The sequence below is a fragment of the Drosophila gunungcola genome (genome assembly GCF_025200985.1).
Source record: "Drosophila gunungcola strain Sukarami chromosome 2R unlocalized genomic scaffold, Dgunungcola_SK_2 000013F, whole genome shotgun sequence".
In the NCBI taxonomy this organism is placed as follows: domain Eukaryota; kingdom Metazoa; phylum Arthropoda; class Insecta; order Diptera; family Drosophilidae; genus Drosophila; species Drosophila gunungcola.
In genome coordinates, this window is record NW_026453171.1 from 1,655,994 (window position 1) to 1,681,557 (window position 25,564).

A 25,564-nucleotide genomic window follows, 5' to 3' on the forward strand; every position below is an offset into this window, starting at 1 on the left:
TTTTTATCAATTTACAAAAAGAGTTTTACAAACAATTCATAGAAAAAATTAAATATATATATTATATATATAAGGGTATGCTAATTCTGTTGTTTAATGAGTATTTTTGTCTTATTAAGTGTTTTATTTATTTAAAATTATTTTCTATTTATATATTTTTGTGTTTTCCTATTGTTCAACAATATTGTTTTTAGAAAATTTGGAATTTTCAACTTTTGCCATAATGTTTCGATTTTATAATTTTTGAAATTGTTTCGTTTTTTCTTCATTTTATAAAGAGTTGCTAAACTTAGCCCAACACCGCAATTATTTAACCAATGTTTTTTTTGTTTTGTTTAAGAACTTTAGTTTCTTAAAAAATTATTTTATACGTAAGCATTCGAGATTTGTTGTCTTCCTCCTCTGGTTCTATTTGTTTAATAAAGTATTAAATTATCAGAGCTCTTAAACTAATTGTTTTTGTTGCACAGTTTTACTGGCCGCACATTTTTGTTTGGGTTTAGTTTGTCTGTTCTTGTGAATGTTTGTAGTTTGTCGTCGTTTAATTAAAGCTTAATAAAATCATCTATGGAATGTATTTCGTTGTAGTGGAAAGCAAGGAAATAAAAATAAATTACACTTGACTACTTATAAATGTGCAGCATAAAAGTAAAAAATAAAAACACACACATTCATACCATATTCATAAGTTATCAAAAAAATAATAAATAAAGTGCATGTGACGTATTTTGTGGCGGTGTTCTGTTGGTTGTTTTTTCTTGTTTCTGTTTCTGTTTTTGTTTCTTTATTTTGTGGTTGCTATTGTGGTAGCTCAGCTACTGAATTTTTTTGTCGTCTGTTGTATTTTAGTTATGCAATTTGGGTCTCGCCCTCACTAAGTACCTGAGTTTAAATGTCTAATAAAAACCATTTAAATCCCGACCTCCTTCGGTTGGTTGACTTTTTTGACTTAAATTCCTGCCTTAACCTACTTGAATATGGCTTTAAACAATTACGAATATTGGTATATAATAAATTTTTAAATAAAATGGTTGCAAATTGCTTCTGTTTTTCCATCAATTTTTCAAGGCACTTTCTCCGTCGACTATCGAACGTTTCGCCTCGCCTACATTAAATTCTATATAAAGTTGCTGAGCTTAGTGAATGTTTTCTTCGTTAGCCTAAGACATCGTTATAATAGCAAAATATTTCCACTTGAGGTAAAATGTTGTTTGTAGAGGCTGGTTAACTGACTGACTGGCTGTATGGGAACCTAAATTGAATCTGTTTGGCACTCTGTACTGAACTGAATATCGCCGTCCATTGCGTTCTAACGCTTGCTGCAAGTACATCGTCTTAAGCTTACATGTTTAACTTTCTCTACAATTCCCACTGGGAATTTTGACTATAAAGTCGAGGGTTTTCCTTTTCGCTGGATGTACTTGGAAACGAACCGCTCTGGTTTAATGGATTGATTGTTTCTTTTAACGAGTAATATCTTAATATGGTCTGAGTTTTCCTTTTTATCCACTGAGTTTGCTACTACTACTGTTTCTACGTTATATATTAGTACATATATGTATATATGTATATATATATATACTTCTCATGCTAAACCTATGATATTATTGAATAATTCTAAACCGTTTCATTGTACAAGTTTTGTCTTTCATTTTTACGTTTTGTGGAATGTTGCAATATCTAAAATTGTTTTTGTGTAAAATCATTTTACTGATCACTTTGCTGTTTGCTTGAAATAATAGAAATTATAGATTTTCAAATCGGTCTCGTGTAAACAATTAATAACAATAACAAAAAATTATTTTATGTGAAATGGCGTAGATTTTTGTGCTTTGCAACAAATTGTTTTCGGTCCATTCGAACACGTTTTCTTTTCGAAACATCCAGGCATCTTACAACACTATTTCATTATGATTTTCTCATTTGTTTTTTGTGTTTTTTTTTTTTGTTTTTTTTTGTTGTGTTTGTTTTAAGCTTAATTTGGCACACTGATTCCGTTTTCCCGAGAGGTTGGTGTGTGATAATATTTCGGTTTTTTGTTTTTTGTGTTTTTTTTTTCTTTTATGTAATTTCCTTTCGTTCTTAATATCCCTGATTCTGTTTTTTAGTTGGTCGTCTTCTCAACATTAATAACTGATCAACGTTAGCTTTTTATACAAGTTTCCATCACTAGAAGTTCCGAAGAGTGGTTGTGGTACTCTACGAGAAGTGAGGATGCAGCTCCACACCGCTGGCCAGAGCAGCTGCAGCCGCTGCCACGGAGACGGCTGCTGCCGTGGCTCCACTGCTGTCGCCATCCAGGCCGCCGGATCCGGCAAAGTTCTTCACATCCTCCAGCTTGAACTTCTCCTTGTGCATGCGCTCCATGTGCCGGCCAATGTGCATCTTCTGCTTGGCCCGGTAGACGCAGAACGGGCACTGGAACTGCGGCTCCTTGCCGCACTCCCACTTCTGGTGGTTGCGCAGCGAGGACTTCAGTTTGTAGACTCTCCCGCAGACGGGGCACGGGTGTCCAGCACCGTTGTCAGCACCGCCCAGCGCGCTGTTACCGCCACTATTAGACGGGGATTGACCCGATCCAGATCCCGATCCCGATCCAGATCCCGTGGATAAGCCAACGCCAGCCGCTGTGTTGCCGCTTATCAGATTGTTCATGGCGCTGATGCTGTTCAGGATGTTGATGTGGCATAGTCCAGCTGGGCCGCCAACATCCGCAAAGGTAACGGCTCCACTTAGTGTGGCTGGGTAGTCGCTGCTGTTCCCATTACCTGAGCTGGCCTGATCCTCGCCAAAACTCAGCTCGGTGCCGGCAGCTGCGGCTGCCTGTTTCTCGGCCACGGCTTTTAGCATCAGGGCAGTGGCCTCCTCTTCGCTCAGGTGTTTCAACTTGCCACCGCAACTGGTTTTCGTGGGTTTGCCACTGTTCCCATTGCTATTGTGATTGCTGATGCTGATGCTGCTGCTGGTGCTGCTGCTGTGAATCCTGGCGGGCGTGGAGGCTGCCCGTGGCTCACTCTTGCAGGCCACATCCGTGGGCGTCTTGCGGCCACTGGAGGTCACATCCTTGACGCTCAGTCCCACAGCGCCCTGCTTGTCCACTGAGAGGTCGGTGGGAAAGACCAGGGGCTGGACACCTTCGCGAAGCGTCACCAGCGGCATGGCCAGGCGGGCGTTCCACTCATTCCAGGTGAGTCCGGCTATGCGCGTAATACTCAGATCTAGGTTATCATTTCGTTTTGTCACAGGTTCAAGCATGGATTTCAGGTGTTTTTTGTGAAGTTGCAATTTTGTAGTTTGTAGTTTGTTTGTTTTATGTTTTATTTTTGGGGAGAGGTGGGTTGCAGCGCACAACATATGAAAATAAAAACGAGAAAAGAAAAACAAAAGAAAAGAAGAACGAAAAATAAATAGAATTACTTTTGACTGGACACAGGACAACTCTGCAAGAGAAACTCATGTAAATCGAGAAAAAAAATCAAAAAAACAAACTTAATAACACTTAGGGATTTAGCTGTTAGATCAAGCTGGGTGGGTAACCAACACAGAGACCAACACACACACAAACGAAAGTGGAGGATTTGGATTTGTCTGGGGATGATCTGGATGAGGCGGATACGCAAAGCAAAAATTAATAATTAGTTAAAGCATTTAGGGGGTGAATATATATATGTATAGTGGTGATAAAAAGCATTAGAAGATGTCGTGGCATGATTCAAAATTAGAGTACAAAATAATAAACATATATACAGTTAACATATAAGATAAAAAGAAAACTCTCTCTCTCAATAAAACGTTGAGCAAAATTAAGGCCAATTAGTGCAGGGTGTAAACATATTTATTTTAAAAATAAATTTAAAAAACTAAAAAGAGGATAACTAAATTAATTGATCTGTAGTAGCTGGAGTGCTGCTTGGGGTGGGTGGTTTTTGTAGTTGCTGTTGTTGGGATTTTGCTTGTACACACATCGATAAACACGGCTGGGAAATTGGATTCAGGTTGTGATTCAGGTTCGATTCGGGTCTGGTTACTTTTTAGTGGCATACAGAAACGAACGTTTAGATTTTGGGCTCTTAGACATAATAGAATATAGGAATGGCAATTGTTCCCTTTTACAATTGTTTTGCATGTTTTTACTTAAGTTTAGCTCAATGCGAATGGTTGGCAGGCGGAGGAGGTCAATGGTCCCAATCCAAGTCCCGGTCCACTGGCCAATCTAAAAGAAAAGAGAAATATATTAGGTATGCTCGGAAAAGATCAGATCTTAAAGTGTTCGCTAGCTAACTTGAGGCAATCGCTGGTTGAAGTCATATCGGTCACCTGGAAAGAAAAATATGTTAGTATGAACTTTGTTGAAATACTACATTTTACCTAGTACACATATTAAAGCTACAAATTTGGGTTTTGTGATTTTTATATAATTTTATTTTGACCTTCTGTTTTTACAACTATTTCTCAAAATATAATTTCTATAGATAAGTATTCATAATAAATGTTTAATTTCAATCAATTAAATGATTTACACACAAAAATTGCAAAAAGACATAATATATATTTATATATTGTTCTAATACATATGTTTAGAATTTGTTTGTTTTTAACTTTATCTGCGAAAATATGTTTCCAAGGGTTTACGTTTTACTCGGATTTTTAGTTGTACACAATCAATTTTTCTAAGTTCGAGTAAGTTTTGTAATTTACAGTAAAATAACATTCTTTTTTTCCATATAAATTGTATGATTTTTCATATATTTTTATATAAATATTTGAAAACAAATTCCTACAAATTTAATTTTGTAAGCCTCCAATTTAGATAAGTTTACAATGTATTCCAATCTTTTGTCGGTTAATTTTTTTTTCTTAAATAGGTTACAATAATTTTTATCTGATCTTCATAAAATACAATTTATGTGCACTTTTCTCCAAAAACGTTGAATTGCAGTAAAATGAATTGCCAGGGATTTAGTTATGATAGTTCTACATAACTCAGCTCGATATAAAGTTTTTTTTTTGTGGTTTTATTTAATATTTTTTGAGAGCACGCACACATACATACAGAATTAAGTTTCTAATTGTACTTAATGTTTATCTGTTTTCCAGTTATATAGTTGATTTCTATATTCTTTGTGTTATTTCCATGAAAATACTTGCACATTGATTAAAGTTTTTTTTTTTTTTTGTTATCCATCTTGTCAACTGTTTTGCGGGGGCTTTTGTTTTGTAATTTTGAAAATTACGTTCAAATAAACGATATACATAACCAATTATACTAAATGTGAAGACATACAAGTTAAAGCCTGATGAAATTGGATTGAGTGCACACAGTACCGAGTGAATGCTTTGCCAAAATGTATAGCTTTTGAGAACCGAGGGGAAATCGACTTATAAACTTAATAAAAATAATCAACAAATAAGAACTTTAAGATTAAATAGAGTGTACACGATTATAAAATGATACAGAATAGTATTAATAATAATGAAACTGGTCTAAAACTCAAAAACGGTTGTTTGCTTACACTCAACAATTGTGTACTCACACTCCTCCCCTGACAACAACATTTGCTTAGATCTTCCGGCCACGTTTGCTCTCCAATTGCGGTTTCTCCGGATGATGTTTGCGCACATGGACCCCAAGATTGCCCCGCTGCTTGGCCTTGTAGCTGCAGTACGGGCAGGGATGACACGGCTCCTTTCCGCCGCACTCGACATTTTCGTGGCGCCGCAGCGTGGACTTCCAGCGGTACTTTTTGCCGCAATGACGGCACACGTACCGCGATTCGGGATCATCGCAAGGACCCAGAGACGAGTCGCTCAGCGACAGTTCATAGGTCATGCCCGACGGATCGTGCTCCGACTCCTCCTTCATGGGCCGCGTGGTCAGAATGGTGTAGCTCTTGCTCGAGTCGTGCATGCCCAGCTCCTCGGGCGAGATTGTCTCCACACCATCGTCGTCCTGCAGCTCAATGCTCTGGTGGTGATGATGCTGCTGCTCGTGCTCGTGCTGCTCGTGACTGCCACTGGTCTGCACCACCGTCTGGATTTGGTGCGACTGCAGCTGATGGATGTGATGCGTCTGCTGTGTCTGCTCGTGCTGATGCACTGTCTGCAGCTCCTGCGGCTCATGTTCGATGGTGGTGATGTGCGTCTCACCACCGGAGGTCTGCATGTGCTCCGTAATCTCCGAGGGTGCAAAGCCAATGCCGATCTTTGTGCCATCGGGCAGCTCGATGTCATCGATCTCGGCGTACTTCACCAGGTCACTGATGATCGCCGCCGATGCATTCGGGTTGTTCAGGTCAATCTCGCTAATCTCATACTTGGTGCCATCGGCCAGTTCGTGTTGCTGATGCTGGATGGGCTCATGTGTCTCCACGATCTGTAGGTTCTGTAACGTGGACCCGATGATCTTGCCACGCGAGTAACGTATCCGCGAGGACGTTGGTTTCGCATCGGCTATCTGCACATTACGCAGACCCACCAGGTTGATTGTCTGGCCCGGATGGGCCGTGATTATGCTTTGTACTTGGGTGTGGGTCGGCTGAGCCGTCTGAATCTGGTGGTGATGCTGCTGCTGCTGCTGCTGCTGCTGCTGCTGCTGTTGCTGCTGCTGGTGGTGCTGTTGCGACGTCTGCGGCACCTCCTCGATGTGAATGGTCTGATGCTGCTGGTGGTGGTGCTCCTGATGATGCGGCTCCTGGGACACATGCTGAATGATGTGATGCGGATGTATGATTGTGGAGCTTGTGTGCGCATGATGAGTGGCAAGCGTTGTGGTGGTCGGTATAATCTTTTTGATGTTGATAAGCTCTGAAAATGGGGGAGCAATATACAAAAGTTTTATTAGTAAATTGCTAGTTAAAATAAAATACAGATTTACGCTATGTTGCTATTCGTTCATTGCAATTATACAGATATTATAGATATTTCAAAGGAAGAAAACATTTTTTCCCTATATTCTAGTAAGGTATACCTCACATTAATTGTAATTTACAAATTTTATAATCAAGTTGTAATTGAAAAGATGTTTTAAATTATCTTACAATTGGTTCTGAAAATTGTAATTAGCCAATAGAATTGTTTTATTAAATTTGCATTTGCATTACTCACGTTACTCTGAGATTTAACTGGATTGAAAAAAAAACTTGAATCCCACTAGCTTTGCTACATATATGGATACCAAGTCAAGTTCTGGACTTACCGCATTCCGATGAGGGCAACTTGATGGGCGTACTGGTCAGAGCAGTTAGCTTGGGTTCAGAGTGCGATGCGGCGGCGGCGTTCAAGAGTTCCGTGATGGTGGGCGTGGGCTGTCCAGCCGGTCCAGTTACAGTGACCGCCGCTGTGGCCTGTTGTTGTGCTGTCGCCTGATCCTCCTCCAATTTGGCGGCCGTTATGTTGCCCAACTTCTTGACGTGCAGCACGAATCCGTCCTTGTTCTGGGTGATGACAATGTCATTGCTCTCCAGCAGACAGTCGTCCAGTTCGAATTCATCGTGGGTTCCTTCGGTCTGCTCGCCCTTGTCCTGCTTGGAGGCTGCAGAGTCGAATGATTGATGGTTAGTAAATGTTTAGGATGTACAAATTTACCGCTTAGTGGAAGTAGTTAAGCTCAGCTCCTGTCACTAATAATATCCTTTTGAAATCGTTTTTATTTATTTTTTTTTTTTTGTTTTCTTCGTCTTTTTTTTAGTTGCATCTTAACTTGGTAAAAACAAGCAAACAATTTTCGGATCCGTATTCGTTTTAGTTCTTAAATTAGGTTCTTAAATGTAAAGATTTATATTTATAGGTGTGTGTTGGGTGGGTTTGTGTTTGCTGTACAGCACAATTAAATGAGAACCAAGGACAAACAAAATACCATAGCCAAAAAATAAGGGAATAAAAACCGTGCCCTTAATAAAGCTTAATTAACTTAACGACTACAGAAGAATTCAATAATGACACGTTTCAATTTTGGTTACAAAAAGGCATTTTTTATTAACATTAGAAGGCGGATCGATCGGGACTCTTTTTCTCCCACCCCTAGAAAACTTACCTTCTCGAGATCGTATTAGAAACTATTTACTAAAGTAATTAAGGAACTTTGTCCACTTGGGACGACTCGAACAGACCACGGGCCAAAGCCCGGCCCAAAAAGGGCACTTCCCGCCTATCGCCCTCGCCCGATCCCAATGTAATATCACTGTGGTTCTCCGGATGCTGCGTTTTTACGTGCATATTGAGACTATGCTTGTAGCGCGCTACATAGGAACAATGGCGACACTTCTCAGTGGGCAGGCGACCACATTCGTAACGCAGATGCCTCGAGAGATTCTTCTTGTAGGTGTAGGCCTTCTCGCATTGCGGGCAAATGTGCGCGTTGTTCGATGGTAAGACACTGTTCAGCGAGGTGACCGATTTCACGGAGATCGTCCAGGCGTTCTCTAAAAAAGTTTCGAGAAAGAAACGAAATAGGTTAGAATATTTGTTAATTTACAGCATGGTTTTCTTAATGGCAGCGAAAACATAGTTAGACAATATTCATATGGGGGAGGACTGATGATGAATGCTCTATGTATGATATGTGTATGCATGTTCTTGTATAACCAACTACCAGTTCAATTGCTCAGCGATAGAGAGTAGTTATTGTAGCAGAAAGTTACATCGGTAGCTAAAGGAGATTTACAAAGCTAAAACTAAACCAAAAAGAGAATACAAGTTGACAAAATCTTACCATTCCAAAAACTTTTTAACTTTACAAAAAAAAAAAAAAAAAGACAATTTTTTTAGGCAATAACTTTTGCCCACAGTTGCAGGTAGTACCGTCTACTATGGCGTAACGGTAGCAATGGTTTTTTGTTTTTTTTTTTTCAACAAACCATTGACCTGACTCTTGACCCTTCGTCCTAGTCGACCTGTAAGTAGGGAAAGTGATTAATTCAGACAAATACAACCTGGCAACCCCCAAACTGCCCGAAATTAATAATTAATGGCCTTGATTCATTTTTTTTGGGGTTTCAACATTTCAATATCAATCTTTATTATTCTTGTTGTTTTGTTTTTTTTTTCTGTTACCACTTTCTTCAAACAATGTGTATATAAACGATTCCATATATAATGCCATTTGTTCAGTTTTCGCAAAAATAACAATTTTTGGGGTTAAATGGTTTCTCGAAAAATTAAAACATAATCCCAAATGGTCTTAGCTTGGTTTTGGTTACATCAATTCTTGTTTTTGCATGTTTTTTTTTTTGTTTTGTTCATTTTTTAATCCTACCGCTTGTTATTACAATTATTAATAATTATTAATTTTGTTTTGTTTTATTTCATGTTTTTAAGGTACTAACAATATCAGCTTCGTCAATGAAAGTTTTTCTTGCTTTTTTTCTGTTTACTTTTTATTTATTTTTCATCTTGTATAAATTTGTTTCATAATTTCGCCTTTTCCGTGGTTTCGTTAACAATAAATATATGTATATATCATTTATCAATTTACTTGGTTTCATTGTTGTTAAATATTACGCTACAAAAAATAAACAACTTTCGTTACAATTAAACTTTCCTTCCGGTTGTTCTTGGTTGTTCTTGTTCTGGTAATTATTGTTTTTGGTTTGATAATATATATATATATTATTATATATATAATATATATCCTTTAATCCTTTTAGACTGTTATGGCAATTTCATTGTTCCAAATACACTTTTACTAAAACGTTTTCTTGTCTGGTTGCTGTTTTTGCTTTGTTCAGTTTTCGTCTAAAATATATATATATATTGGTATATGTATATGTTCTTGTATATATGTGTGTATATATATATATTTGGTTGGTTTCTTTGGAGTATATTTTGTTCATTATTTTGTAACTTACATAGTTAACTCTAATTTTTTTTTTCGCAAACGGTTTTCTGCTCTTAGTCAATAAATATTAATTAACAATATAACAAAAGTTAAAACTTAAAGAGTTCTCTGGTTAAATTAATGTGAAACGATATATAATTGTATGTATAATAATATTAAAACAGTGTTACAACTAATTTAAAGAAAAACGATTTAACAAAAAAGTTATTTCGAAACATTCCATGTTTCTTTCCCCTTATCTAAACTTTAACAGCAAAAAAATAATAATAATAATTTAGCTACTCGCAACAAGGTCTTAGTAAATTAGTTTAACAAAAAACATAAATCATACAAGTAAAGCGAATAATTCTCAAATAAATTTGAACTAATTTGAAAGCAACATTTTCCCTATTTCTTCAAAGAGTCCCACAATTTGTCTTGTTCGCTTGGTAGTTTTCGGGGTTGCAAAATGGTTCATTAGACTATTCATTTCAAAAATTGACTTTGGCAAATAGCCGCACAAGACAAATTGTCAACAAACTTTTGAAGTATTGCACTTATGGCAGAATTTTGTAACCAAATTGAATTAAATCAATCAAAAATTTGCCTTTGGTATTAGTTATTTGCGGGGGGGTGGAGGTGAACATGTGCTAATACCGATGGTTGACACTAAAATCAAAATTCCGCCGACTTAAAGCTGCGATTTGGGCTAGAGGATAGTTGCCTTAATTAACCAAGTTTTCATCATATATCACTAACACGTAATAATTTTCATAAGCCAGATCAGTCGGTTGGTTATAATTTAGTGTCAACCCGGTCTTAAACTGCAGTTAGTAGTACTTCACTATAATTGATTTTCATTCGTTTTTATCTTCCTTTATACTGTGTATAATTTGTCTAGTTCATTCGAGTTCATACAGTTTTTTCTATTGCTGTTGGTTTTCTGTATTTATATAATATTTGTTTATTGTACTGTCATATACATGTAATTTGCATATACGCGTAGGTTTATTATCTGCAACCCAAAGATTAACAATCAACAAGCAACAAACAATATATATCCTGCGCTCTTTTTTCCTTACTGCGATCCTAACTAGAAATTATTTTTAGTTGCCTCCTGCTTAGGTTATATATATTTTATTCTCGTATAATTTCAATAATTTATCATTTATATATATATATTAAAAATTTGTTTGATAATGGCACTCTCATAGCATTTAGTTGTCACTTTTGCCGTCAAAAATTTTACTAAAATCAATCTTTGAACTAACAACGAAAATGTACTATAATTACACTTGTCAACAGAATCGTTTTTTCGTCTTTGAATGCAACAACAAATCATATTGGTTTACATATATATCTATATATGAGTATATTGTTCGATCTCTTCTATGGCTTCTTCTTCTCTAAAGCAGCATTGCATTTTATTTTCAGTTTTGGTGGATAATTTCTAATGGCACAAAATGTTCTATTTCTTTTTTTTTCTGGTATAAAATTCTTTAACCGATTGGCACACACACCCACAAGCACAAGTCTACGCACACACACACACCCACACACGCTCCCATTCATTCATACACAATTATATTTGGCGATGTGAGTGTAATTTACCAACATCTTATCTTAACTTCTTCACTGACTTTTTAACAATTTGCTTTTCCTTAATATCCTCTTTGTTCAACAGACAACATTTTTGCTAATATAGCATTATATATAGTTCTATATGTGTATATTTTTATGTAGATGTGGTTGTTTCCTCATATGTATATGTTTTGTATATATGTATATAAACTCTTTTTACTATTTTTGTTCTTGGAACCATGTAACAAATCTTCCTGCAATCCCTTTTATCCATCTGTCTCTGGTAAACATTCGTGATGCCTAACCAAAGTTGACTCTATGAGACTTAATTTGTTGTATTTTTCTGGGGTTATGCAGTGAAGACCCCAAAGGAGCCCATCTGGACACACTTTTCTTTATAAGTCCAGAGGTTTCACTGTGCATTGCCAGCGTGTGTGTTGGTGTGTCTATGTACCTGGCATAATAACAACTTAAACAATAACATACATTTTTTTTTTGATGATTTTCTTGCTCCGTTATTATTGTTTTTGATGTCATCCACTCTCGCTTTTCAGGTTTAGTTAATTTCGTGGTTGTGTGTCATAACAAGAATCGTATTAATTATATTATATATTAGAAATATATATAATAGATATATATTTGGCAACAAATAAACACAGTACGTTTTGTTATATGCATTTCTGTTTTCTTTTTCTGCTTCTGTTTCTGTTTTTTTCTTTCTGTTGGATGTTATAGATGCATTTCTCTCATTTGTTAATTTCACTAAGTTTTGCTTGGTTTAGTTTCTATATTATTTATATATTTTAACTAAAATTACGTAGTTTTGGTTAGTTTGACTAAAATTGTTTTGCTCTTAGCTTCCTTGCGTGTATGTTTTCTCCGTTTGTTTTGTTTAATTTCTTATCCTTTGTTTTTTAACGTTTGTTTGTTTTGCCTCTCTGTTCTATTCCTTAGTTTAGTTCCTTTTTTTTGTTCATTTTCTTAGGTTTTTTTTTTCTGGTTTTACATTTTACTAAAATTCTATAAAATGTTCACTGACTGCATTTAATATATATATATATGTGTATATATTGTTGTTCTAGCTTGTTAAATATTTTCACTTGTTCTTTAACTAAGTATTCTGTTTGTTTCTTTAATGCTCAGTTTCAACAATAATTCTCATCATATATACTATATATATAGATTGGTTGGTTTTTTTTTTTTTGTTTTTGTTTTTGTTTTATCCATTTTCTTTATAAATGATGTGGCATCCAATAAATTCGTTTTGTTGTTTGTTATTTGTAATTGTTCTTGGTTTTATCTAATTGTTCTATATATCTTTTTGTTGGTTGTTGTGTTGCTGTATTGTGTGTGTGTAATATACGTGTATATAATCATGTTCAAGTTGTTCATTTTGATCGTCAGTTGATCTTCTGCCTATTGGGATAACGCTTATTCTATTTGATTTTAAAGAAAACATTATCTCATAAGTAATATTTGACACAGACACCGCTCTCAAGGTGTCGCTTTAGGTGGGAGCTTTGTGAAAATGCTTTGCCGCACATCAGACAGCGAAATTTTTTCTGTCCACCACATTCATATCTGGGGGAGATATCGGATTCGGATTCGGATTCGGATTCAGATTCGTATTCGGATAGATATAGAGAGAGGGAGAGAGAGGCAGATATTCAGGTATCAGTATTTAATATTCAGTATTCAGTATTCACAACATCATCAGACAGACCCCGACCAGAGATCGAGAACTAATAGCTCGACTTTAATCCACTCACCTGATATGTCGTTGCAGCGAGCTGGCGTCCTTGTAGCTCTTCAGGCAATTGAATCTCGGGCACTGGTAACGTCCATCCGGATTTATGAATTTGAACAGATCGGAGAACTTCAGCTCGTACCAGTAGTCGCGGATCAGGGATTGCGCCGAACTGGCCGATGTCCCACCAGTGGGTGGCGGAGTTTGGCTCGAGTTGGAGGCATAGCTGCTTGGAGCTACAATTTTTTAGTTGTTTAACGTTTTGTATAGAAGGAGAAGAAAAAAGAAGAGATTTATATATTCATGAGTCTCGGTGGTGTTCCATCTGATTAGTCGGCATCTTATACAACTAGAGCAGAGATATTTCGTTTTGAAAAAGTAACAAGATTTCAGTATAAAAAAAAAATATTCTTAAAGTTTGTAAACAATTTTTTTTTTTTTTTTTTGCTATAATTTTGTAAAGTTATTTTTTTGCATTGAGTATTATAAATTAAAATAGGAATAGTAATAAAGTGGTGATATTTACAGTTAGTGTGTGTTGCGGGGTGTTTTGCTTGATTTAAAATATTTGTATTTTGTGTGGGCGTGGCATGGTGAAGCGTGAGCAGAGCTAGCAGCAGTAGTTGCAGATTGGCTTGGTTTTATTTATTTGCTGGGTTTGCTTTGTTTTATATTTTGAATGAACGCTGTGAAATGATGACTGATCTTGACTGAAGTTGATGCATATATGATGATGATGCTTGATATGGGTCTGCAATGAAACATGTTTAGTAAACTGGACGACAGAGAGATGAGGAAAGAGAGCGACCCACTAGATATACAAACGGTTTCTTTATCAATACAATTTTATTTGAGTTACAAAAATATGCATATAAAAAATACTTAGTTATGGCTCTGACTTATAAAAATAGTTGATTTTGGGTTATAAATATATACGTTTAAATGGCTTAAATGTCTAGCTAAATATCGTTTTCGCTTGTTATACTCGTGTGTTCACAAAATTCGTTTCACATTTTTTCAACGGTTCACAAAATATATAGTTAACTGCTTACGAATTGGGCTTTGTGTTTTTTTTTTTTTTTCGTTTCTTTGGCTGCTCTGTAAATATATGTTTGTTTTATATTTGAACTATTTGTTTGCGGCTGTTTAGTTTTAGTTAATTGTTTGTTGTACTTGTACTGTTGGTTGCATTTAATTTGTCTTCATTTTGAGATCCTTGTCTATCAGTTAGTTAGTCATAATCCTAGCTAGCAAAGGAACTTAGATTGTATTAACTTAATCCATAAAAGTTTAGTGTTAGTTGGGTTTTATTTGGAATTTCGCTGATTTGGCATGGCCTTCTCTTACTACAAACTAGACTATATCGAAAAATGTTTCACTTGTTTTGTCTTTTGGTATTTTGGTTTTTTTTTTTTCTTAGGAATGCAAATTGTGTGGGTCAATGACCGCAAACTACTCTCAGTAGTTTAACCCCCTCCCTGACTTAGTTTCGTTTACGTTTTTTCTTTGGACTGTTTTGGCTTACTGGGCTAAAAACTAAAGTCTACCAATTTTAAACTTAAATTAACTTAGGAAAATGTCAGACTAGCTGAAGCATAAGTTATGATTGCAAAAATTTCTGCGCTTAACTTAAATCTAAAATACGAATTTTAAATGAGAACCGAGAGACGTCGACTGCAATGATTGGAATTTTAAGCAGGCGGCAGGTTGGTTGCGCTCGCGGCGTTTGTATACCATTTACATGAATTAACCAAATTTATGCAAATCGAGTTTACCATACATAATACAAAGTGAAAGCTGAAATTTTTTGTTTGTCTTTGGCTTTGCGATAAATTTAAGCTCCTGCGCGAACTCAGTAGATCATTGCAGACCGTCCTGGCTGGTTGGCGTTTTTTTGTTTTTTTTTTTTTGGTTTTTGGTTTTTGGTTTTTTTTAAGAACTGAATTTATAATACGTGCGTGCAGATGGCTAAAAACTAAAATTCTTGGACTGGATTAGAGATGTAAATAATTTCTGTTTTGTTTTTTGTTTTTTTTTGTTTTTAGAGCCCTGCCTATGCGGTGGCCTCCCATTTGGAATTTATGCCCGTGGATGCCTGCATCTGAAAGGCCAGCGGCAGGAAGTCCTTTTTCATTTTGGCAAAGTGCGTCTTGATGTGCTTGGTGAGGTTGTCGCTCCTCTTGGCCGCATAGTTGCAGCTGGGGCACTGGAAGATGGGTCTTTCGGTGGTGAAGCGGCACTCGAACCGTCGATGGCGACTGAGACTCTTGCGGGTCTTGTAGGACTTGCCGCACTGATCGCAGGCGTGCTGATACCAGGTTAGTACGAAATCTGCAATGTAGATGTGGGTGCGGGGCGGAGAGAGGGACACACGGAGACGGATGGTTGAGTGAGTGGGTGAAAGTGATCGAGTTGAGTTGATTGATAGTTGGATATACAATGATTCGTTTCCTGATCGTGTATGACTGACTGTATATATAATATCTGTCTGATATTTTGCTTTACACATTTCAATTTCTGTACTTTTTGAGCAAGTCAAATTCGCTAGGCTACAAAAAAATCAAGAAAAATTATAAATAGAGATTAAAATAAAATTTATAAATATTAAACGACTTAAAAACATGTCAAGCATTCCATAAACGAAAATAATTAAACTATTTGACGGGAAAATAAAAAAAAAAAAAAATATATATATATATATATATATATATATATATATATATATATATATATATATATATATATATATATATATTTATATGTATGTATGTATGTAAAACATCGAGATCACTTAGAATTAGAAATGTTTTTATTTTATTTGTAATAAACCCAAGTTAAACCGCCTTAAATAGTAGAAAAACTGCTGTGTAGGAAAAAACATCAAGTGTTAAGTAGTTTATTTTGGTTTTGCAAATATATCATTGAAAGAGACACAAATACATTATTAAATAGAGGAAGATTAAGACTAGAAAATGGAAAAAGGCCACACAAAAAGCACAATTGACACACGCTTTAACACTCGCCACAAAACACACGCATTCAAATCACAAAAAGCAGACACATGAGAGAACCCAAGCAAAGTGAAAAATTGACACGAATTTTGTTGAGAACATGCTTACAAAACGATCTAGTGCGTTACGGATCTCGGAGGCATAGCTTAACTTTTGTTCCAAATCGAACATTTCTTTAAAAACAGAAGGAATCTTCCAAGTTGACTCCGAAAAGCACTATATCGCTTTATGTACGTGTAGATCAAGTTGAAACCCAGACAAAAACAATTCGAGGCGAGAGTTTACACAGAACAAAGATATATATCATAGAATATATAACAAAAAAAATATGAATGGTATATAATACTGTTAAGTGACAGACTTTTCTTTCGCAGATCGATGCGCTGCAGACGGTTGACTTTTCCAGAACTAGATACGGTCGGCTTCATAGATAGTATGTGATAGTAGGTAGTAGATATTGGAGTAGTAGTGGTGGATGGAGTAGTGGGGTAGTACAACAACAGTTTTGTTTGTAGAGACATCTAAAAGAAATTTAGTAATAAAAATAGGTTAGTGAAAAATTCGAACAATTTTCGCACAACAAAAAAAAAAAATGACAAAACTGAATGAGGAAAAATAGGAGAACAGAAAACAAACACGATGACGACGAACGGAAAATGTTGATGAATCATAGATGGAACAAAAGATGATAATGCAAAGACTGATGACGACGATAAAGAATTGGGGCTGGGGATGACAAAGGGCTTTAATAAAAAATAAAACTTTCGATTGCTGCAATTGAATACATAAATATAGTATATTTCTTGTATTTGGTTATTTTCGTAATTTATTCATTTAAAAATATAATTTTCTCATTTTTTGTTTCGTTTGGACTTTGGATAAATTAGGTTTTAATTTTAGGCATACATACTAGAAATGTATAGTATAATAATAACTTAACTAGGTCATACAATTTGGTGGCATATCATTTGGAATAAGTGCATTACAATTATAAATCTACCTCCATGGCCTCCTCTATTTGCGAGAGGAAAGTTAGGTGGCTAGTTGAGTATTTTGTATTTTTTGGATTAAATCAAATTGAAATTACTCAACTTGTAGTAAAAGATTTGATATTCTCTCTTGACTTTTTTTTCTTTTTTGGTTTCATCTTAAATGACTAACAATAGTTTAGGTGGTGGACACTTTTTGGATAAAGTAATCCCGTCGTCCCTGTCATGCAGTAAAACTTCTTATAAAATTACAAATTCGTGACGGTTCAAGTTCGTTATCGTTTGTTTTAGGAAAGTTTCGTTGGCTGATTCAACATTGTAATATTGACAAATTTTAAGACACATTTTGTCTAGCGCGACTCACAAAAATTAAATAATTAAAATGATCTTTCGAAATGGAATGTCTACGTTTGAGATTCTTTGTTTGGGGCAATACATATTAAATGGGAGGTTGGGTTTTGGGGGCGAAAACGTATGGATACAGTTATACATATACGTAGAGCCTAAACTCTTGACAAAATAAAATGAGAGATTCTTTGAGTTTCAATAAATAAGACGTACAAATATATAGCTATAGTCGTCGAGAGAGCTTAGTTATTGTTATAAGCAAATGGCATAGTGTTCATTAATCGCTCCTTGAGCAATGAATTCGATATGATCTGCAGACCCAGCTTCATGTTCCACTCCTCGTTCATCAGGTGCTGCACCTTGCTGGGCGTCACCGGTTCCGGTTTGATGCCAAGGGCTGCAGCAGCCTCGGCGGCTTGTGCGGCCAACGCCTCCTCATCGTCGGGGTCCACTGTTCGTCCTCCTCCGGATTCGTTGTTGTTCTTGGCATGTGCTTCTGCAACGGCTGCTGCTGCTGCAGCGGCCGCCGCCGCCGCTGCCGCCTGCTCTTCGACCACGGCTGCTGCTGCAGAGATCGCCGTGATGGCACCAGTCAGCCCGTACGTGGGTATCGGCATAATGTGCGGCGGCAATGGCGATGTGCAGCGCGAGCCCGGCAGATTCTCGTTCTCGTAGTTCTCCTTGCGCAGCGAAAGGTTTTCCGGTATGGGACTCTCGCAGCCATTGTGGGATCCAGCACTGCCCACACTAGCCCCACAATCGCCACTGGAACCACCACCGCCGCCGCCCATCTGTTGGAGACCAGCTAGACCAGGCTTTAGGTCCAGCGAACCACCGATCGATGTGCGCGAACCACTGCCCGTGGTCATCTGGGCAATAGCCGGCGGAATGCCGTGCTTGGAGACCAAATGGCGCACCATGTGATACTTGCGTCGGAAACGGGAGCTGCAAAACTCGCAGTTAAAACGCGGCGGAATGCCGATGCACTCGTCGCGCATGTGCCGCTGCAGGTGACGCTTGCGCAGGTAGCTCTTGTTGCAGACGGCGCAGTGAAACCGTTCCTTGTACTGATCCGGATCCGCATCATCGCTGCCAAAGACGCTGTGCTTGTAATCGTACTTCAGGTCTGGTGGAATCGAACCAAATCGAATCCCGGCGATCGTTAGTTAGTTGTGTGTGGTGTGATATTTATGATGTGTGGAGATTTATATGTGGTTTTGGTGATTGATTCGATTGATTGGGTTATTTGGTGATTTGGGGAGATTAGAGTGTCGATTCGATTTGATTTGATTGGTTGTTTTTGTTTTTGATGTTTTTGTGGGGGTTGTATGAAATGAAAATGAAAAGAAAATAAAAAGAAATATGTGTGAAAAATCATAAACACAAGGTCCAGAATTAGGCTTAATCGTAATTGGTATAAACAAGACTCAAATCGTCGCTTTAAATATTGTTTATGAACTTAACTTAAAACTAAACTTAATTGTCAATTTTCATTGATTTTTTTTTTTTTGATTTTGAGAAGTTGAAGGAAAACTAACACAAATTATACAATTCAAAGTCTAAATCAACTTTACATAATGATACAAATTCATTTTCAACAAAAACTACTGGAGAGGCTACGCTAAACAATTTTAAACAAAAACAATAATTAAAGTAAATACATTTTAAATACTTTCTCGAACAGAAATACAAAAAATAAGTTTGGAAACTATTAACTAACAAATAGGTACTTATCAAACAAAATTGTTAAAAGTTGTAAACAAAAATTTTAATTTAAAGGTAAACCTTATAAAATTAATAAAAACTTCAGTTTTGTTTTCAACTTTGTTAAAAATTATACAATTGGATTTTGTTTTTTTATTTTGTAAGTTTCGTGTTAAACACCGAAAGAGAGGTTTTGTGTGGTTGGCCTCCGAAGGAAATTTTGGCATCACTGACTGGCTCTAAAAATACAATATTTAAAGTTGATATAGGTGATAAAAAAAAATCAACATCCATTTCAATAAATATTCGTACACATATATTTAACTTCAGATATTGACTTAGCAGACAGACACAGAACAATAGAGCGAGATTAAACAACGTTTCTTAACTATAAAAGGGGATGTTTATGTTAGATGTATAACAGCCAGTTTTGATCTCAATCTTGGAATCACAGTCCGCCTAAGTCCTAGACTTTCTTAAGCTGATGAATGCCGTGCTTCTGTCTCAGATGGAGTTTCAAATCGTAGCGCCACGAGCAGCTAAAGTTGCAGAACTCGCAATGGAACTGTATGCTGGACTTTTTGGCAGCCAAGGAGCTGCTGTTGGCATTGTTGCTGGTAGCTGGTGCTCGTGTTGCCACTGGCAGAAATGTGATTACGTTGTGGTTTGTTCACCGATGGACGTATGCTGCTGTTGAGCAGATTGGCCAACTGGAAAGAGGCCGCTGCCGCAGACATGTGACAACCACTGCAGTTGCTGGCGTTGCAGTGAAGCTGCTGGTGCTGCTGCTGACCGGTCGTTTGCAGGTGGTTTACAATGGCTTCCGCCTGACCAGAGTTTCCGCATTTGTACATTCTGCGTATCGTTACTTCCGGCTCACAAATCTCAGCAGGAGCACCACTGCTGCTATTGTTGCTGTTGCTGCTGTGGAGGTGCAGTTGCTGCTGCTGCTGCTGCTGCTGCTGCTGGTGGTTGAGGTTCTGGTGGTTTGCGGTTGAGGTGGTCTGATGCTCCGCCGGCTTCTTGCTGGCAGCACTGGCCGCTGCTATAACTGCCGTGGCATAATTACAGTAAAGCGTCCTTAAATCTGTAAGAATTGTGATTGGGTTTTTGTCTAAGATTTGCATGAGACTGTTTAACGATTTCTTACAGAGAGTACAGAGAGTCAAAGAAGGGAGAAGAGTGGAGAAATAGAGTTATGGCGGGGTGGTGTTTATGTTGTGTGTATATGTTCGTGTTCAGTCTTCGCTGTTTTTGATTTGGGTTTTGTTTCATTTTTTACAGTGTGTTGTTGTCTTGGCTTATAGCTATATCTTGTATTATGCAATATATAATGTGGATTAGGTTAACCGACGCCGCCAATACATTGATATACATCTCGCCGCAGTTAAAACTTAAGCTTAACTTAAAGGTAAACACAAAAATAATCAACTTTGGCACCAACAAAATGTTTGAGAAAATGTTATTTACCAAAAATAATCAGTAATTAAATAAATTTCGAAACTGGGTTTCCATTTTCTTTTTTTTTTTTGTTTGTCGTTTCATGCATCAATTGAAAAACGCATTTGTTTTGGTTTGGTTTATAAAAAACGTGGCATTTATTTTTAGTTTTTAGCTTTATCCTTTTTCTTTTTTTTTTTAATTTATACAAAATATATATAGTTTTTTTTATATATTATTAGATTAGTTCTAAACTTTTTGATTTAGCGCTGGAAAAAGAAATACTTATATATTTTGGTTGTGTGACAGCCAAAAAAAAATTATAAAATATAAATGCAGGAAAAAAAGATGTTGCAAGCTTAAGGTCAAAGTTCAACCGCTGCTCTTTGGTTAATTCGATTAGTAGTAGAGATTTATGTGGACAGGATAGCGTTGTCTGCGCGTCTTTTCTCGAAATGGAGGTAGAGGAGAGGAGAACCCGCCCCCTCAGTTCAAAATGCTATCCCCACCGCCCTTACAAGCCCTCCCCCTTCAGCAGTTCCACAGAGGATGAGGAGGAGCCACTGGCCACCACTGCCGCTGCAGCTGCCACCTGCTGAAGAGCCTGCTGCAGCAGGGCCTGCTGCCGGAGCTGCTGGCGATAATAGCTACTGGTCGTTGTTTCTTCCATTAAATGCGACGGCTGCTGTTGCTGCTGCTGCTGCTGCTGCTGCTGATGTTGTTGATGTTGTTGATGTTGTTGGTGCTGCAGTTCATCCTCATCATCATCTTCGACTAGATAGGCATGCTGATCTTCATCCACGGCCGCCACTCCTGCCTCGTCAAGCATGTCCACCAGATCCACTATTTCGGGATCGGCCTTATGCTCCTCGCCACCGGATGAGGCGGCCGCTGCTGCTGCTGCTGCTCTTTGCTGACGCTTGAATAGCGATCGCATGGCAATCTCCGGATGCTTCTTACGCACATGCTGGCGCAGGTGATCCGCTCGCTTCGTGCGATGCCCACAAACTGAGCACACCATACTTTTGCCCTTGCCGCACTCCTGCCGCAAATGGCGTCGCAAGGTGCCATGCCTTCGATACGTCCTATAACACTGCGGGCATGTGAAACTCTCCTCCTGCCCTCCACCTCCGGCTACTCCACCATTTCCACCGGCTAGTAATCCATGAAAGTGATCAAAATGCGGCGCCTGAAAGTGATGCAACGATGCCGATGATCCCTGGTGGTAGTCATCGCTGCTGCCATCCATCAGCTCCAGCTTGCTTCCATTCAGATGATGATTCTGCTGACTGGATGAGGAGTCGTCTATCAGCTGCAGGCCTGAAATTTGTTTTTGTTTTTTGTTTGGTATTTTCATGTTTTCTCAGTTTCGAATTACGCTTTCTACAAAATTCCTTTGCGATTTTCTGTTCTTAAAACGTTAAACGTTAATTTTTGGTCAATCATGCGTTTTTGTTTTTTTTTTTTTTATTCGTTATCGAATGTTAAGTTTTGATTTGTTTTTTAGTTGTTTATTTTTCAAGACAAAACAAGCAATTTGTTATTTTGGAGATTCAAAATGCCAGATTAGTTTCGAAAGCATTATTATTTTCGTTTTGTGGTAAATTAATAAATTAATTTTTGGTTTGCATTAAACAAAAACAAATTTCAAACAGGCATATATATGTATATAAAAACAATTGCACAGCAGCATGGCAAAAAAGGGAGGAGCGGGCGGGTGGGCGGGCGTTGGGTTAAGGGTTATTCGTAGGAGAAAAAAGTAGAGTAGGATTTGTTGATAGATAAGACGAAAGCCTCAAGAAGAGAAAGATATATCCCTTTGTTTGTGTTGTTTTACTAAGGTGTAAGTTATGGATAAAAATCTTAATGAAGTGAAAATGAATGTGTGTGTTTGAAAGTGTATCTGTTTCTTTGGGCAAGCAAAAATTATAACATATACAGATATCATATGGCTTTATATGGTGGTTGATCTTGGGACACGCGAGACACAACTCGAAAGAATATGGAAGAAGGAAAGTAATTCCCAAGGTAATATACATTGGCATCGTTATATTAACGTATTTAATGGCTCTCTCGGTTTCAGTCTAAAACAAATATTTGGTATTGTGCTTCTTGACCTTGCAATGCCGAAGCAGCGAGTCCTTGCGCTTGAATCCCGCATCGCAAACCTGGCACCGGAAGTTCTCCAGCATCCCGCACTCGAACTCCAGGTGCCGTTTCAGCGCGGATACCCTCGTGTATGCGTTTGGACACTGCGGACACTGCAGCTTGCCATCATCCCGCATATCCGCATTCCGCGCCAGATTCGCCGCCGCACTGCTCCGCACCGTCGGCTGTGGAATGCTTTTCCTGGTGGTGGTGGTGGTGGTGGTGGTGGTGCTGCTGCTGCTGCTATTGCTTGCCTTCTTCCTTCGCGATCGCAGCTTTCCCCGCCGCAGCTGCACCACCGGTGTAGCCACTGCAAGTAGTGGCGGTGATGCAGGCGGCGATTTAAGGGCGACGGGCGGCGGTATCGGGGGCGGCGGCATTTCGCTGTCATAGTAAAACATTTGATTCAAGCTCAACTCGAGCAGACCTGCAATTAAATGTTTGAGCAAAGAGCAGATAGAGAAACGAAACACACAGGGAGTCAATTAACGGAGAGAAACGGAGAAAAAGCGAGCAACCGACAGACAAAGCCTTAAATTTCAAACACAGCGCACACACAACTTTGAAAACGAAAACCTAAGTGTTGCCAACTAAACTACTACTTCAAGCTAGTTTCTAATCAAATCGCCTGATTATATGTTTGCCTAACTAATTGAAATTAAAACTACAATATTTAAAATTGAAGATATTATATTGAAACGTATACAAAAAGCTAAAATAAAGTTTTGGGAACAATTGATTTTGAAAATAATTGAAAAATATATGAAGGCAAATGACTCGCTAAGAAGAATGTTTTGTAAATTTAACTTATTCCTTTAAAGCATATTATTTGGATATGAATTTGGGAATTTGTTTTTTTTTAAAGGGACATTAAAATATATATCACTGTCTACTCTTATCACCGTACTTTAAAGACGGTGAATTTTGATTACACTTAGACAAATTGTATTCAATAATCTATCCATGTCTACAGACCTTGGTAGAAGCACATGCATATTTAACTCTATGTAAAGTAATTGATCTGGTGATGAAATTTCTAATTTTAAAGTACAAAAAAAAAAAAATACAAAAAACAAACTCTGTTGTTTTCAATAGTTTGTTGGCAACACTGTTTTTAGTCATATCACTCAAGCACTCGTCAATCCAATCCACTTCAAGCCACCTTAACTTCCACTTTTCACTTGATCCGACAGAGAAGAACCACAGGTTGAAATTCTAGCCCAAGTTTATTGTAGATATCATGTTGGGTGTATTGTGTGATGATATGAATAGGGTGTAAAAAACTGGTGTTGTTTTACATCGATTACACTTATATTCCTACTAAACTATTCCCTCTTGTGGACGCCCTTATGCACATAATAGTAGTGATCTTGAAGCTTGAAATTATAATGGAAGCGACGGCCGCAAATGCGGCACACGTATTTCTTCGGCTGGTTGCACTCTTTGCGCATGTGGCGCGTCAAAGTGCCTAGGACCTGGTAGCGGCGTCCGCACGTCTGGCACACGTAAGGAGCACTTGCCGCATCCGCCGATTTGGATTTGGATTTTGATGTGGATACGGTGGTTGCCGAGGCGGCGGATGCTGATGTGGAGGGACCATCTCCGACACCGCTGGTGGCATTTCTAGAGAAAACAATAAGCGGAAGGGAGAGAAGAGATGGTCATATCATCATGAGATCTGGGACAGAGTTTCACGGGAAAAATAGAGAAGCTGATCGCCAAGCACCGCAAAATTTACCTGCGCGATGAGGAGCTGGTCGCCATCACCTTGCGCTTGCGCCTGGACATCGTGTGCGTTGCCGAGGCCGATGAGGCAATTACCGTGGCAATGGCAATGGTGGCCTTTCTTCTGGCCAGACGCTTTGAGCCACCGCGCACCGCCGTGATTTTGGGCACAACCATAGCGTCTGCAACCAATGGACCAATAATTTAAATGCAGAGCAGGGGGCGGAAAAAGAAATGAGACACAAGACTCCAAAAAGAAACAAATGAAATAACAAACAACTTCTAAGCTTATCCCTCTCGCTTGACAGACTTATTCTATTTAATCGCAATAGACAAGTTAAAATTTAGAAAATTAAATTTTGTAAAGTCAATTACCTTTAGAGTTGTAATTTTTGAATTGCGTTTTGTGAATTTTAAATTTTTATATCGATTAAGAAACAGTTTTTTATGACTAACGCAAAATTATTCTGTCTAAAATCAACACCCAATAATTTATATTGCGCATATACATATATGGCTAAATATAATGGTAAGTAGAATATTTGTTTTTGGTTTTAACTTTCATATAATTTCAAGTTAGAGATTTCAAGTGAGATTTATGTGAATCAAAAGGTAATTTTAATTGAAAGGGGAAACAACAATTATTTAATTAACTATCCAGTTAACCAACATCAAGAGACAAATGCATAAGCAATAAGCAACAACAAACAAACAACCACACAACAAGAACAAGATTCTAAAACATGTGCAATTGTCATTTCTTAAACAAAGGTTTTTTTCTTCCAAAATAAATCAAACTTTTTATTTTATTTTTGATTTTTTGTAATACTCTGCGCTGCCATTGAAAAAAAGCTCTTACTCTCTTTTTTTGTGTTGAAATTTCACATGTATTATTACTATATAAATAAATGCAAGTTGAAAATGGTTAAGGTAAGAGAGAAGAAAGCACAAAGATGGGAAAAGTCCAGATTAAAGGCAAATACCAACTACGAAATACTTCAGGTGGAGCAAAATTGTTGCATTTAAACTACATAAAAAGCTTAAGGACACATTTACA

At 37.5% G+C, this 25,564-nt stretch overlaps 1 protein-coding gene across 19 annotated transcripts in view; it reads right to left on the reverse strand.

The window, feature by feature from the left end:
- LOC128256036 (longitudinals lacking protein, isoforms F/I/K/T) overlaps window positions 1-25,564 on the reverse strand; it is a 63,466-nt gene that overhangs the window by 21,892 nt on the left and 16,010 nt on the right. The window contains exons 6-7 of one of the 19 annotated variants that reach the window (XM_052986064.1): window positions 7,196-7,531; window positions 4,400-6,804 (exon numbers count right to left, since the gene is read on the reverse strand). The exons of 10 other annotated variants lie outside the window; for them this stretch is intronic. In XM_052986064.1, the coding sequence (XP_052842024.1) occupies window positions 5,561-6,804; window positions 7,196-7,531 (1,580 nt within the window). In that variant the 3' untranslated portion in view covers window positions 4,400-5,560. Of the gene's footprint in view, window positions 1-765; window positions 3,219-4,399; window positions 6,805-7,195; window positions 7,532-7,696; window positions 8,421-9,307; window positions 12,977-13,164; window positions 13,379-14,539; window positions 15,474-16,921; window positions 18,617-20,708; window positions 21,955-22,083; window positions 23,210-23,853; window positions 24,406-24,520; window positions 24,690-25,564 lie in introns of those variants that run through there. 8 more of the 19 variants (XM_052986078.1, XM_052986074.1, XM_052986066.1 and 5 more) reach the window with 8 other exon arrangements.